We start from the raw sequence: 14,774 nt of genomic DNA on the forward strand, positions 1-14,774 counted from the left end.
CTCAAACTAAATCTTATAGAAAATGTCAGAAAAATGTTTTACCACGAAACAGATAAAGTTCATTCGGGTTCGAACCAATTAAATAGGGAGACATGTATTGTAAGTACAAAATACTATTGGACGGGGGTTGCATACCTTCATGATGTCGTCTGATGTGTTGATCAGCCAAAGATTGTTATCACCATTGACGCTCAGACAGAAAACTGAGGCTTCTTTCGACTGGGACTGTCTAAAAAGCAGAGAGCTCTTATCGGACATCTTCTTGGAGCTGTCAATTGCAGCAACAAGGCCCCACCCAAAAGGTAGGAGGGCTTCCATCACTTTAATGACCAGAAGTTTGGATTTTACTCCTTTGCTTCCAGAAGCACACCATGGGCTTCCTCGTAGCTTAAACTGCCAACTATCTGCGTAACGGGATTCTTCCTCAATGCCTTTTGGCCAAACAGACCGGATGGTACTTCGGATGACGAAAACGAAATCGTCGGGAGCACCGATGACCCTCAGTAAGTCGGAACTGTTGAAGCTGATCGTGAACTGCTCCGGAGGCGACTGCCCTTCTGGTATTAAGTTTGGATGGTAATCAAAGAAAAAGGTGTTGCTCTCACTTCGGATGTTGGAATTTCCATATAAATTCCATTGTTTCGGTATCAGATCACTTATAATTGTCTGCAACATCGCTTCTGAATGAACCGCGTCTGCGCTCTCTGAAAACCATGGAAAGCCTTTTAACTTAATCATCAGTACATTATTCTTGTGAGTCCATTTCTGTATTCCATTCGGCCATGATTTTTCTATGGCATCTTTAAAGACTTGGTGGAGCTCACTTGGCGCATTGAGTATCATTAAACTGTCAAAACCACTCAACCCAACAACAAGAAATGGCTGTTCTTGTTCTTTCCTTTCTCTTTGACTGCTCTGTAAACAGCATCTAAACCACCGAAACTTGCGGGTTGACTTGGGTCGAGGTAGATGCTGGTCAGTGCTTTCTCCATCACAGAACTCGGAATTTTGTACAATCACTTGACCCCCGCAACAGGCTAATACGCAACGAATGCGGTTGAAAATACGCTCTAATACCAGAGAGGGTGAAGATGGCCAGCAACCCATTACTAGTGATTGCTGTGAAGGTTCAAAGCTGAATGATTTCTTTTTTCTTGCTGTTTACTTATATAGCTACCCTCGAATCTGGGTGAGAGTGGGCACGAGAAATTTAAATAATAGTTCCCATTCCTCCTCGGTTAATTCTAGCTGATCCGCGAAGTTCAAAAATACCACCAATCGTCCCAAGTTCACTTTTGTAAAGACCTCAGAGTGGAGTTTTTTCAACTTTTCTAGACTCGAGCCCGGCATATCTTTAACTTTTTGTTGAAGCATTTCCATTTCACTTGAAGACACTTTCAACGTTTTGGTTTGTGCGCGATACAGAGAAAAGTTGACTCGAAGCAAAGACAGAGAAAGCCCCATCTTGACAAAGACAGAGACAAACACACACTGACTCACAATTTAGATATAAACAAATTTTATTACTTTTAGAAACAAAGCTTATTTTGAATGTCATTAATTATCAAGTCAAGGTCCATTGGTTGTTCATCTTTCCTCACAACTCTCTCAGGGCATTGCACTTCAACTTGGTTGTCAATTTCCACAGCACTGGGATCTTTGCACTTCATTCCACAGGGTCCGTAGTAAATAGCATGCAGAATTCGGTCTTCTAACTCACCATAATCTTCGAGTTCCAAGGAAGTGAGATAGATGTTAGTCCAAGGCAGCTTTGGTAATTCGGTCACGTACGCTTCCCACGTTTTGCCAAGTTTGAAACCAAGAGCACTGCACACACTTTCAGCCGTTTTTAAGATAACATTGAGGTCACTTCATCATGGTAATACATCCATGCGTCATCATTATCCATCACCAGGCAAGAATGTTGGTTTTGACTTGGGTGTTGAATAGCACAACCGTGGCAGCGATTCAGCTTTTGTTCTTGGATGAGTTTGTCAACCGTAGCCGCATAAGTCAGTTGGAACACATGACCGATAAGGCTAGCTACCCGTTGACGTTGGACTTTTTCCACTTCATCTACTGTCAGAAGCGGTGTAGCGCTCGATTCGACTTGCATGTTTGGAGTAATGTTTTAAAAAATATTGGTGATAATAAGACTTTTTCCTTAGCAAAGCGATTGCAAGAATAAAATGCTGAACGGAGAGCGCGCTTTTATGTTGAACACATAATAGATTGTTTACTATCCAATCAGGGTTAAAAGAGACCGGGCAAGTCTAGGCAAGCCTATTGTTCCTATTGTAGTAGAGTGACGCTCATTAGTAAACCTATCCACTTCATTATATATGGAGGAGGGCACTTAATTAGTATGGAGGAAGGCACTTTTTCCCAGGTTATAACAATAGGTGACGTCATTGACTAGACCATATGCATTTTAATAAAGGGAAGGCATACGGAAGGCAAGGGAAGGCACCAAAGGGGGTTAAATTTCAACATAGTAGACTACTACTACTACTTCTACGGGTCGCAAAACGCAAACGCGCATACGCAAATCTTTCACAGCAACATTTCTTCACCTGCTTAACGGTCTTTTTCTCGTTACCTTGGAAACCAGGTTCACGCAGGAGTTGAACGTCAGTACGCTGCGTACATTGGAGCCTCAGTGGTTGCCAAGCTCCCTCTGTTCACGGAACTGTGCGTGTTTAAAGAGGACTGGGATGAAATTGGTCCGGACGCTCTGGAAAAATGGCTAACGTTATAACTGGCTGTTGTTTCCTTGCGTAAACGAATGTAGAGACATATCATAACAACGTAAGACTACTACTCGTGAGATCAAAACTGAAGACAGATAAGCCCATTTTGAAAGACAGAAACAATGGACTTTTTCAGCTAAGTTGATTTTTTTGGGATCTGTTATAACAGAGAGGTCCCCGGTCGCTTCGCTACAAGTCATTTCGCATGCATTATGATGTTGATTTGCTGCAAAATATTTTTTCGCTTGGCTACATACTAAAGTAAATTCCCTTCATAATAAAAGTTAAGTCCCTTCATACCTTCAGTTTATGGTAATGATATTTTCGTGGGATCCTTCTTCCAAAATCATTTTTCTCCGCGCAGCTTTGGGGGAAGGAGAGGCGGGGGGGGGAGCTCTGTGTTTTCCAGATTTCGTCGCAGTTTTCTAGACACCCTATCGGGACATGATGCGGCGAAACGACCTCGCAGGGAAACGACTCTGTCAGGAAATGACCGCTAAATCTTACAGTGACTTTCTAAACCATATAACCAATTATTTTCTTGCAATCTGCAAAGAATCCAAACGCGTACTATTGTCTATAGATTGAATGCACAGACAATTTATTTCAGTCTTATAGTGCATAAGTTAACAGTTAAGACATCGACATGGGTTTTTTCCGTTAAAAAACGAATTTTGAGCTCAAGAACTAAGATTAATTTCCACAACCGGCCAAATTTCTTCAAAAACAGTAGTAAGGTTGCGGTTTTGTAATGCATTAAGGCAATGTAGTTGGTGTCATAGGACGAATAAATTTTTTGGACAGTGATCGTTGTCGCTTGTGTGCATGTCGTATTCGGTTTTTATTTGGAACTCCTCCTGCATGAAAGCTTAATGTGTGACCTTCAAAAAGACACACTGTTTAATAACTGTTTCGGTTTTGAAAGACTAGGAAGTTGTATCTCTGGAAGGGGGACCATGATTTCTCAAACGTGGTAATGACATCATCGTTTTACCCCATCGTTTTTCCTCCTGTATTCACAGCTATGAGTAAGTTAGCTGTACCAAAAGAGAATATTCCCTCTTTCTGTACCCACACGTGACTACTGGTATCCGTATCAGAACAGACTATATGTATAAGGAACCAACACAGCTGAAAACTCAGCAACCAAGATCCAAGAATGAATACGCAACCTCGTTCCCAGAGAAAGACTCTCTCTCTTGTTCCGTAGGCACAATTAAGAGAGGACCCTGGGAACGAGGTTGATGAATGTGGCTGCGTCGACTGCGTCGTTAAGAAATTCAGGTCGAGCACTAGCCCTTGGTAACCTCTCTTACCCTTCGTCAGAACGATTCGTTCCGACGATAGGCTGGCCGTAGAGAAGTAGATATGAATGTTAATTTCCGCGATTATGCATGTCTGCAATTTAAATGAAGCTAAATGAGTTACATCCTTGTGCTTTGTCTTGGCGATTTTAGTGAACTTATATTTTTCACTGAGGAAAACTGTGAAAATAAAACTTCAAAAAGAGGCCCGTCATCTGACTCTCTTCCACTCATTTCCTAATTTCTCTATTTGAGAATTCAAGCAAAAAAAACTATGTTCGTTACATTGGCTTCCTGTTAAATTTCGTGTTGATTTTAAAATACTCCTTCTTACTTCTAAAGCCTTTCTACGGTCCGTGCGCCTGGTTACTTGATTGACTTGATAGCTATTTAAGAACAGCTGCGCTATAATCTCCGTTCAGCCAGCGGTCTTATCTTAAAGACTGAAAAAGATTTTAGTGGATCGTGCCTTTTCATCTGCGGCCCCCGAATTTCTGGAACAATCTTCCCCTTCACTTCGTATCGACGACAATTTTGAATGTTTTAAATCTTTACTTGAAACGCATCTTTTTAGACTAGCTTTTGATATGTAATGTTTTTCACCCGCTTTGTAAAATATTTAGTCCTTTAATTTTTATTTAAATTTTTAGCGTTGTTCACCTTTTAGCCTTAATTGCTATGTTCATTTTAGCTTTTATTTTCTTTAAACATTTAAAGCATCAGTTGTTCTCTTCTCCCTTCCCATCACCCCCTGCTCCCGCCGTGCGTTACGCGCGAAGACGACTGGGGACGAGTCAATGTTTATTTTTTTGTTGAAACACTATTGAAGCTGTGATAGCTTTTGATCTGTTCGATCCTTTTTTCTCTAGCTCTCTCCCTCTCTCTGTGACGTCTATCTTTCTTTCCCTAGCTATGAAAGTAAATTACCCAGAAAATTCTACTCAGCTACAGCTTCCTTATTTAAAATTAATATTTTCAGCGGTTTCTTAATGCAACTCAGTGGGTGACCGTTTATTACGCTTTCCAGGCTTCATTAACTATCATGCGCCAATAAAGAAAAAGGAATATGAGTTTTCATCGAAAAACTTTGACAGGTACAGTAAGACTTATTTACGTAATTTTTTAAACAAGACTGAATATATGCAAAGTGCGAATTTTTCATGCTGTCAGGGAGAAGGTCAGAAATTTGTTCACACCCTAGCCATTACTGTATTGTTCAGGTATATGGATTTGATTGAGTTCATGGGTTTGTTTAAGCTCAGTGCTGTTGATGGATTATTTACGAGGTGTTAAAAAGCAATGGTAATTACGGCAGGACATCGTGGTTTCGCCACCTGTTTAATTAAGTGATCGAGTCGCTCCGTATCTCATCTGAGCAAATTCAGAAGAAGTTGTTGCAGTATTTTTACGGGACTTCCCGCCCTTGAATTCCAAACTATTTCCAAAAGTTAACTGAAATTGTAACTCCACCTTGTAAATTACCAGTTGGTTCTTTACAAACTCCATACCAGGTCTACAACAAACATGGCTAGCGGAAATTGGCAGTTTAACTTGGACAATATTTTGTACATTGTCAACAGCTTCTTGTCCTATTCCAGCATTATGCTAAACATTGTAGCAATACATGCTCTCAGAAAGACATTTTCGCTACCAACAACGTTAAAAACGTTGCTTCTGAGCCTCGCTGTTTCTGATCTTGGTGTAGGATTGTTTGTCCAACCTTGGCGCATCGCAGGTTTGGCAATGGGGTTACTTCAACACGAAGGACGACGAAACATTACCATGTATAGAGCTTACAAAATAACGTTGAATGTATTTTACTTTGTCTCATTCCTTGGTGTCATGGTTCTAGCAGTAGAGAGATTCTTGGCCATTCATCTTCATCTCCGATACCAGAGACTTGTGACTCACAAGCGTGTTGTTACCGTAGTGATCTCACTTTGGGTGATAAGTGTGTTCCTTTCGTTGTTTGTGTTTGTAAGTCAGAAAAACCGCTTTGTTATTTATACCACAGTTGAAGTTTTTTGTCTCATATCTACTGCATTGTTATTCTTCAAGATTTATTTAACTGTTAGACGACACTCAAGGCAAATACAGTCTATACAACCCCCGGGAGGGCAAAATAGTGTCGCGCGAAGGAAAAAATCTGCCGTTGCTACGTTTTACGTGTACCTTGTTTTTTTGGCGTGTTACCTACCACAAAACTGTCTACAGATAGCCTCTATCAGCCCTGGATTTCAAGGTACCCTGTATGACAATTTTCAAATCTATACTTTGACGCTGGTGTTTCTTAATTCGTCTCTTAATCCACTGATATACTGTTGGAAGATGAAACAAATTCGAAAAGCTATTTTGAACGTTCTGCGAAATATGAATCCAAGACGCAACTAACGAGATCAATATAGAAATTCAAAATCGAATTAACAATGTAAGAAGGGACGTTTTTTGTTATACTCTGCTCAACTTGTTGTTGCATGTTTCAGGGGTTCGGATAGTGAAGGGCGGCGCGATGGAAGAGAGCGAAAAAAAATCACCTTGTTTCTTTTTCTGCTCGCATCTCTTTGCGCTATCTCCACGATCTGAACGCCTGGAATAGGCTAAACTTGTCGTGATTATCAACTTTGACTACAACAGAAAACATCAGTAACCCTCGCAGCTACAGTCTTATGACAATGGGAGCGGGGTTGGTTTTAAAAAAACCTATTTTTCTATGTTCAGTGCCCCCGCAGGGATTTCGCCCAGAAGGCGAAATCAAAGAGGCATCCTAGTAGCTCGTGCGTATATAAAGGAAAGTAGTTGCAGTTAAAATATGCAGTCGGTCTACCAGAAAATCTCGATTTGCTTGAACAGGGGCCGCGCGGAATCTCGGGTAATGATGACGTTTCAATGCTGAAGGCTGCACACCCGCAAGTAAGAAATGGTTAGGATGACGTAAAACAGAAAATTCCCAAAGGGACCGCTTGGGTTGTCACTTGTTACCTACGACAAAACTCTATTGTTGCAGCCTTGGTCTGCCATTCCTGAACCGGAAAACAGGGTAGATTGATTGAACATTTATTATTGTATACAATGACGCTTGTGTATGTCAATCCCCTAATATACCATTGGAAAATGAAACCCATTCAACAATCTATCGTGAGCATTCTACGAAAAATCTTTTCCAGTTACAACTTATGAAAACCGCTTACAGTGTTCTCTGTTCTATATAGACTAAAACGGAGTGAGCATTTCAACTAAAAGCGTTGTACATGCATACATAGAGGATATTACACGGTGGCGCGAAGATATGAATTTTATTTCGAGTGGCAAAACAATATTTTACGAACGAGCGCAGCGAGTGAGTAAAATATTGTTTTTGCATCGAGAAAATAAAATTCATATCTTCAAGCCACCGTGTAATGTTCTTTTTATTATATAGACAAAAAGACATCGATAAAATAATAGAGGGAAACTACCGAAATTACGTCATCGATAAACTCACGTGTGAGATTATGACAAATAAACCACTCGGGTCCCGGATGTAGTTTTTATGAATTTTACGAGTGGTATATTTTCCAGTAAAACACTCGTGTCTATATAATAAACATGTATACTTCATTTAATCTCGAATGTAGAGTAGCTAAAAATAAGCTGGTATCTTCGAGTTACAAGTATAGTTCTAAATACTGCCAAAATTGTGAAATTACAACATTCTAAAACTTTAAGCTCTAAAACGAGTCATACTCTAGAATCTTGCCGGAGAAATCAGAAAAGTTAGGTGTTCTAAAAGAATCCGGAAGACAGTTCAATAGTTTGGAAGCCATGCACGAAAAGGAGTGAAGATAATAAGGATTAGTTTTCGGAGACGGTAGAGACAAAACGTAATTCCCGCGTAGACTCTAGGATGTAGACCGGAGAATAGACACTGATATTTCTTAGATAGCCTGGGTAGCAGGTTTTTTATGCTTAGTAAAGATCTTAATGAACACATGTGTTTGAGAAACTATTTATTATTAATAATTCCCTTACTTTTGTCCATCAATAATAATGTGGAAGCTATAAAAATTAATAATCACCCCTCTGCGGGGCTTTTGCACGTAAATAGTCTTATTACAAAATGAACGAACTTTGTCACAGTTTTGTCATACAGTGGAACCCCGTTAATACGGTCGTCCATGGGTAAAAAAAAAATGGCCGTATTAACGTGGTGACCATATTATCGGGGCAGGCTCAAATTTCATGACTTGAGGGACGTAATGACAAAGTACATCGTACATCGCTTTCGCATTTCTGTTCTCATTAAAATAAACAACGGAGATACCGCGTACCGAGTAACTGAAACTCTATAAAAAAATTCCTTTAGTAAATAAAACACATTTAAAATTCGGCTACAGAATCCCAACAAGTGCACTTGTAGTGTACTGTAGTCTAAAAACAGTACAAGAACAGGCTCAGAGTACTAAATCAATAAATTGACATGTCACAGGCATTTAAATTTCCTAAATTTTGAACAGGTGACCGTATTAACGGGGTGAAATTGCAAGAAATTCTACTGTTTGAGATTTTAACATGTGGCCGTTGGTCGTGTTAACGAGTGACCGCATTAAACGGAGGTTTTTCATAAGGAAATGTATGGCCATTTTGCTGAGCCGAAAAAAAGTGGCCGTTATAAGGAGGTGACCATAAGGCAGGGTTCCACTGTAATTTCTAATAGTTATCTTAAAGGCGCTGTGACGTCACGGCCCCTCTAATTTGTAAAACTTTGCGTCATACTTTGCAAGAACAAAGCAACAGTAATAAAGGATGAAATGGCAAGATTTGTAATAACTTTGCGTATATATCGTAATTTACGGATCGTTGGTTATCCATCTTCATCTTAGATACCATAGTCTCGTGTTCTTACTTTTGTGATATTAAGTTGGATAGTACGTGTTTTGCTTCCGTGAATTGCCCTGTCGAAAACGTAATCCGGCGATAAGAACCACTGGTAAAGTATTACGACAGGCTTTCGTAAGATGGAGGATCAAAGGACGGAGGCGGAGCATCTTGCTGAGGAATGCCATAAGGTGTAGGGTACGGCACATGTAACGGCGGGACCAAGGGGGGTGTAGCAGGATCGTACATAAAATATATACTATCGATATCAACTGGATCATATCGGCTGTCATCATCGTCTGCATGCCTGGCGGAGACATCAGCTGCCACTACTGCTTGCCAGCCACGACTTGCGAGAGCGCTGATTAAATGACACAGCATACTTCTGGCGTGGATTCCGTCATGGCGACCTTCCTCCCCGGGAGTCCACGGCTTGCCCTTCAGTGAGAACTCCATGTTGTCAACATGTTGCTGCACCCATTGAGTTCCAGGGGCGTATTGTGATTGGATGACCTCTTTGCATAGCTAGATGTGTAACAAAAATATGAGGGATCAAATAATTTCACCTCTTAAAGAATGGCCTTAAAATCAAAATTGTTAGGAAAAGCCCCAACCGGCTCATTACATGTCTCCATGACATCCAAAAGATTTTGCGTTTCTGTTTTTCTCTTGATTGATTTAACAGCGAAAGTTATATATCATCTACGATGTGTCTTGCTACTCATACGTGCCTGTGGTAAAATCGTATGTAATGGCCACGAATTTTTACTCTCATTACTGCGGTCTAGTCTTTTGGGTGGAAATTAAAGATAATCAAAACAGATCATGAAGTTCCTTTGATCCTTTAAAAATGCCTTGCAATTCAATAACACCGAACAATCTGGCTCAAACTAAATCTTATAGAAAATGTCCGAAAATTTTTTTACCACGAAACAGATAAAGTTTGACAATTTTTAAAAGTCCATTCGAGTTCGAACCAATTAAATAGGGAGACATGTATTGTAAGTACAAAATACTATTGGACGGGAGTTGCATACCTTCATGATGTCGTCTGATGTGTTGATCAGCCAAAGATTGTTATCGCCATTGACGCTCAGACAGAAGACTGAGGCTTGTCTCGACTGGGACTGTCTAAAAAGCAGAGAGCTCTTATCAGACATCTTCTTGGAGCTGTCAATTGCAGCAACAAGGCCCCACCCAAAGGGTAAGAGGGCTTCCATCACTTTAATGACCAGAAGTTTGGATTTTACTCCTTTGCTTCCAGAAGCACACCATGGGCTTCCTCGTAGCTTGAACTGCCAACTATCTGCGTAACGGGATTCTTCCTCAATGCCTTTTGGCCAAACAGACCGGATGGTACTTCGGATGACGGAAACGAAATCGTCGGGAGCACCGATGACCCTCAGTAAGTCGGAACTGTTAAAGCTGACCGTGAACTGCTCCGGAGGCGACTGCCCTTCTGGTATTAAGTTTGGATGGTAATCAAAGAAAAAAGTGTTGCTCTCACTTCGGATGTTGGAATTTCCATACAAATTCCATTGTTTCGGTATCAGATCTCTTATAATTGTCTGCAGCATCGCTTCTGAGTGAACCGCGTCTGAGCTCTCTGAAAACCATGGAAAGCCTTTTAACTTTATCATCAGTACATTATTCTTGTAAGTCCATTTCTGTATTCCATTTAGCCATGATTTTTCTATGGCATCTTTAAAGACTTGGTGGAGCTCACTTGGCGCATTGAGTATCATTAAACTGTCAAAACCACTCAACCCAACAACAAGAAAAGGCTGAGGTGAGAAATCTACCGGTGGTGGAACTCTCTTGAAAATCCACGTCGTCAGATCAAGTCTCTGATATATGTTGCACGATATGTGAAGCCTCCATCCATTCTTGTACAGCATATACAACATTCTTTCCGCCATTCTTCTACATCCTAATGCATCGCTTGACGAAGTCGCAGCGCTAAAAGGATTGCCTTTTAACTTGAACTCGTAAACTCCATTGAGCTTAAAAGCTTCTTTTTGAATGCCCTTGGGCCACGCTTCTTGTATAACCTTGCGCATAATAGCTGCCTCCGGTTCACCCCCACAAATAAGGTGAAGAGTATCTCCACCGTAAAGAGCAACACACATGTATTGAAAGTCTTCTGGTCGAGGAGGCAATTCGAGGTTGCTACTTTGATTATCCGCCATATTCTACTGCCTATCAATAAGACGAAAAATTTATAAACTTTACCTCTCACACGCACTCTACCACACAACTCAAGGGGAGGATCTAGGGGGAGGGTGCAGAGGGTATGCACCCCCCCCCCCCCCCTGAGATGACCTGCGGTTTTCTAATACAACTGGTATTCTGCAAAAAAAACTATGTGGTTTATTGGTGTTGAAGTAGAGCAAGAGACGAGTGCACCTCCTCCTAAAAAAATCCTGGATCCGCCCCTGTGTTCCCATAATGATGATAACAGATCATTTTAATTGTTAGTTATTTTTGAGTTACTGTCAAGCCTGGCTTAATGGACACCCGCTTCACAAGGACACCTCATTATTACGGACAGTTTGCTTTGTCTCTGGGAAAAGAAAGCCTTTACATTTGCTCCAAACTCAACACGCTTAATACGGACACTTTCCATGGCCCCTTCAGTGTCCGTTTTAACGGGCTTTGACTGTATTTCCTCAAATAACCACCCACTTAAGCTCGATTACCAGCCGCTGTTCGGGAGATGAGCCCACGCTTCTCCCCCGAACAGACGGCTGGACGATGCTGCAGGACGCCAATCTCGTATCCAGAGTCTTCTGGCTTTTTGGTCAGCGGGGCAACGCCACCAAATGGTAGGTACTTCATATATTATTCCTTTAGTGTACCGAGATAAGCCAGTCTCAGAAGACGCTGGATACGAGATTGGCGGTAAAATTAAATTTTGAATTTACGTCACAGACACGATAGGCCACTCACGCGTCCAGCCGTCTCTTCTCGGGGAGGACCAAGAGTGCGGCGGAAATCAAGCCTACCACCCACTCCTCGTTGATAATAGTACCTGCAGTTTTTACAAAAGCCCCTCGTCCTCATCTCTTTGCCGTCCTATTACAACGAAAGCTACATTCCTTTCTTACTGTTACTTGGCTACACCGGTATCACTCTAGAAATGTATTTTTCACTGGTATTCCAAGTAATTAGCCCCACTTATTTTCCGTTTCACAACTACCGCGCCCCATATTTCTTGTGTGTCTGCTTGTTTGTATTTCGGGAATTTAAGAGTAAAATGATTTACGATCGTTTGGGCGAAGTGAATTAGAACGTGAGGACAATTTTTCGGGCGTTTCTTTCTTCAGTTCTGGATCCTGAATGCAAAGCGGGGGCAGGGGGTCCGGTAAACCTTATAAACAAAGCCATACACTCCCCCCCCCCCCCCCCCCCCCGCCCCGTCGATTATCTGCTCTCTTTTGAATAGACGCCTGGTCGGTACTCCTATGCGGGGTAAGTTAAGTTATTTGGCAAGTTATTTTGAAAGGACGGTGCTAATATTGTTCTGCATATCATTGTTTGCATAATCAGCCAAAACACTTTCTGAAAGGAAACCTTGAGGGGAAATATACATCAGATCGTGACAGCGTAGCGGTGCGTGACGAAACAAACAGGCGGCAATTCGGGAAACGACCTACACGCGTGCCAAGACTGATCACTATTTAATGTTCATTTATACGGTTCGAAAGTCGAACTTTAATACGTACGTGACTCATTTTAATTTAAGTTGACTTTACTTGACACCTTATATAGGTGCGTGCCTGACAAACTTACTGGTGGCGTAGGAAACGTACAGAAGACATATTTTATGCTTCAAGGTTTCGAAACGAATAAACCTTTTTAAAATAAAATGCATTTACATACGAAAAGAGTCCACCCTAATATCCGCACTATCAAACTACTTGTGGTTATGGCGGTATAAAAAACTTGTGTGTGTTTTGAAACGTGTACTCCGTGAAGTTGACGGAGAACCGATAGTGTCGAACATAAATAAATGAAAATGTCCTGCAAAATGTCTTCAGGAATAACTGTTTCCGGCTTCTATTATTCCTGAGTTTAAACCCAGCTTTGTTTTTTGCCCTTCTGGACCTGCTTAATTTTTTCCGTTTCAAGATGCAACTGCTATTGCAATGCTAGCTAGTCATACTTCAGTGGGATCTCTCGAAATAAGTCAGCGAATTAAAGCTGTTGTTACATTAGCAGTAAATGAGGGCAGAATAATATTTAACAATACAAAAAATACGTATTACCTTTTGAACTGTTATCCCTTGTTTCCGTGCAATCAAACGTTGTCTCAGCGTAGTTTACTTTTAATCATAATATTTGCACATAAAGGACAGATGAAATAAGAACTTCGTTATGAAATCGCAGTGGCATACATATAGCGGTGGCACGGTGTTATGTATGTGACAAAGCACTTATCTTGCGCAATATCGGTTACAAATGCCTCAATCAATTCCGAAATGACCACCCCGCACCCCCACCTTCCCCGCCCGGTCATTTGTCAACAGTGTTCCAGGGGACCGGAGGCTACTCAACAACGTGTAGTACGAGGAGGCCCTGCCCCCCGAGGCCAGGTCCAGCCCCTGAGCCCGGGGAGTGGTACTCCACTAAAGACCCTTTTCAGCCTTTGTAGGTCTTTATAGCCTTGGAGAGCTTGCTAGCATGCTACAGGGGTTCTACAGGGATCGGGACACCCAACTACGGTTTCCTCCTAACTACATCGAAAACGCTTTTTATGCTAGCTGTCCAGAGTTCTTAATGCATTCTGATTGTAACCGGCGCCATAAAATTTGTATCTGTTCGGTCATCCTAGGGCAGCTTGAGTCCTTTCGAAAAACCAAGCACTTCAGCATTATTTTCTCCAAAATTTTAGATGCAATTTAAAGTTTGACGAAAGTGAGAATTTTCCTGATTCCTTTCTCTATCAAATTTTCAAATCCGAATAAACTGGGAACGATTAAACTTCAGAAGGAATTTATAAGATACCAGCTTCGGATCTTGTAGCCTGCGAACCGTAGACGTATTTCCGGTGGCAGATTTTTTCTTGGCTCGGTTTCGCAGACGGTTTTTCTCGGCAGGTAAAACTTACGGCGAAAAAACCGGATGCTCTCGACGAAATACCCCTTTTGTTTGTTTCGTCACGCAACGCACCTCCGCACAAAGAGGAGCTTTGCGTGACGACCTCTGTGGAAGCAGGCTGTGGAAGCAGGCTGTGGAAGGTGCCCGGATGAGCCCGCATATGCAGCACATACTGAGTGTAACCTGGGACCAAGAAAAATAAAAAAAAGATGGCGCCTGAAATTTGCCATGTTTATTCACATCCTGGACATTATGGTAAACCCACTGGTTGTATTCAACTTCAACAATATGGCTTAAACGGCTAACTGCTTGGTGGCTTATTCCTCCTCGTTTGGCTTATTTACATGTATACAAATGTACCAACTTCAGCAACGGGAAGCTTTAATTACCTCACAGAGCAGCACGCGGGACGTTATTGAGCTAATATTTAAAGGTAGGCTTTCTTGAGTATGTAGAAATTTTGATAGAGACTACCTCTACAAGGTTATGCACACATTTCCTGACTTAATATCCATATTTTCTTTGCCGGTAGTTGTAGTGTATGTCATCGGGGTTTCGTGTACTGCCTGTACTGGAAAATCAGGATGGGGAATTGGGGATTGGGGATGTGGGATCCCTTTTTTGGGGGAAAGGGGAGGGTGTTTCGATTGATCGCCAAATTTGCTGTCTTATTTTTAGGGAAAAAGATGGTGCCTGCAATTTCTATGCGCATGTTGCACGAAACATCCAGCACATCACGTGATCTTAAAAGTTTCTGATGTTTTGG

The 14,774-nt window shown here is 41.5% G+C and overlaps 1 protein-coding gene across 1 annotated transcript; it reads right to left on the bottom strand.

The window, feature by feature from the left end:
* Nucleotides 1-8,745: 8,745 nt before the first annotated feature.
* On the bottom strand, nt 8,746-13,308 carry LOC140922895 (uncharacterized). The gene is made up of 3 exons (XM_073372935.1): nt 13,177-13,308; nt 9,946-11,107; nt 8,746-9,433 (listed from the first exon to the last, which is right to left on the bottom strand). The coding sequence occupies exons 2-3, from the start codon at nt 11,095-11,097 to the stop codon at nt 9,029-9,031; spliced, it is 1,557 nt and encodes a 518-aa protein (XP_073229036.1). The 5' UTR covers nt 11,098-11,107; nt 13,177-13,308; the 3' UTR covers nt 8,746-9,028.
* Between the last annotated feature and the right edge of the window lie 1,466 nt (nt 13,309-14,774).

This window comes from Porites lutea, chromosome 13 (genome assembly GCF_958299795.1).
Source record: "Porites lutea chromosome 13, jaPorLute2.1, whole genome shotgun sequence".
NCBI lineage: Eukaryota > Metazoa > Cnidaria > Anthozoa > Scleractinia > Poritidae > Porites > Porites lutea.

Bases quoted from the DNA above. Each gene is read 5' to 3' on its own strand.
- LOC140922895 (XM_073372935.1), bottom strand. From the start codon at position 11,097: ATGGCGGATAATCAAAGTAGCAACCTCGAATTGCCTCCTCGACCAGAA. The intron at 9,434-9,945 runs GTATGCAACTCC...TTACACATCTAG, and splicing joins CATCAGACGACATCATGAAG to CTATGCAAAGAGGTCATCCA.